The sequence below is a fragment of the Anneissia japonica genome, unplaced genomic scaffold (genome assembly GCF_011630105.1).
Source record: "Anneissia japonica isolate Jap-2015-1 unplaced genomic scaffold, ASM1163010v1 scaffold70576_len920_cov164, whole genome shotgun sequence".
In the NCBI taxonomy this organism is placed as follows: Eukaryota; Metazoa; Echinodermata; class Crinoidea; order Comatulida; family Comatulidae; genus Anneissia; species Anneissia japonica.
The window spans coordinates 1-920 of NW_022688226.1; the positions used below are offsets into that span (position 1 = coordinate 1).

The 920-nt window shown below is 32.1% G+C and overlaps 1 protein-coding gene across 1 annotated transcript; it reads right to left on the reverse strand.

Moving 5' to 3' along the window:
• Positions 1–85: 85 nt before the first annotated feature.
• On the reverse strand, positions 86–879 carry LOC117121383. The gene is made up of 3 exons (XM_033266577.1): positions 779–879; positions 454–668; positions 86–292 (listed from the first exon to the last, which is right to left on the reverse strand). Exons 2-3 carry the CDS (start codon positions 616–618, stop codon positions 125–127), a joined length of 333 nt encoding a protein of 110 aa, XP_033122468.1. The 5' UTR covers positions 619–668; positions 779–879; the 3' UTR covers positions 86–124.
• Between the last annotated feature and the right edge of the window lie 41 nt (positions 880–920).

The window sequence follows — 920 nt, forward strand, 5'->3', positions numbered from 1 at the left end:
AGCTCATTTTTAAGGGCAGAGTTCATACCAGTCATCAATTTGTCAATGATGTTAATCTAAAAAAATAAAAAAAAAAAAATAATGAAACAAAAAAAATTTGTTTTCAATTACAAAAATAATGTAGTTATTGATACGGTACAGTACTTACCTTGCAGGCTTTGTGAACATGATTTCCAACGAAGCTTTTCCCATGGTATTGTTGTCTTGGTATTTTATTAGCATGCAAAACATCATCCATACTTGTTGCCAATGGGCCACTTGCGAATTTCAGCTCTTGATCTATATGATTTTCCTGGATTTGTTAAAAAAGGGGATGAAAAAAATACTAAAAGTTTACAAACAATATAATAGAGGGATGCCATTATTGTCATTATTATTATTATTAGATGTGTATAAGAGACAGCTATTATACTGTACTGTATGTTATTATGTTAATAATATAATTTAGCTTACCAAGTCTTTCACCTTCTGTTCTTTTACAGCAATTTCGTAGCAGATGTCTGCTACTTTGTTGGACATTACATCACTATTAGCAAGGATTGATAACGGGAGTTCATCCCGCATCTGCTCAATAGCGTCATTCAAGGATTTGATTTTAGTAATACTGTTGTTTCTCATTGTGGCGGCCTCTGAAATGGCTGTTTCGAAGTCTGTCAATTCATGATCACCTGAAAAAGAATACAAATCTATCTAAGTACAGTATTTTGGAATGCATACTATTCCTGTCTCTTATACTATTCTCAAGGAGTGTACATAACATGTTTGAAAACATACTTACTAGTTGGATCAAGAGTCTTCTGTCGCAAATAAAATATTTGACAGTCAATATCGTGGACATCTCTTTCTAAAATATCAAACAGTTTCTTAAATATCCCAAGTGAGATATGTAGCGAAGGTATTGAAACCTGTAAAAATATATG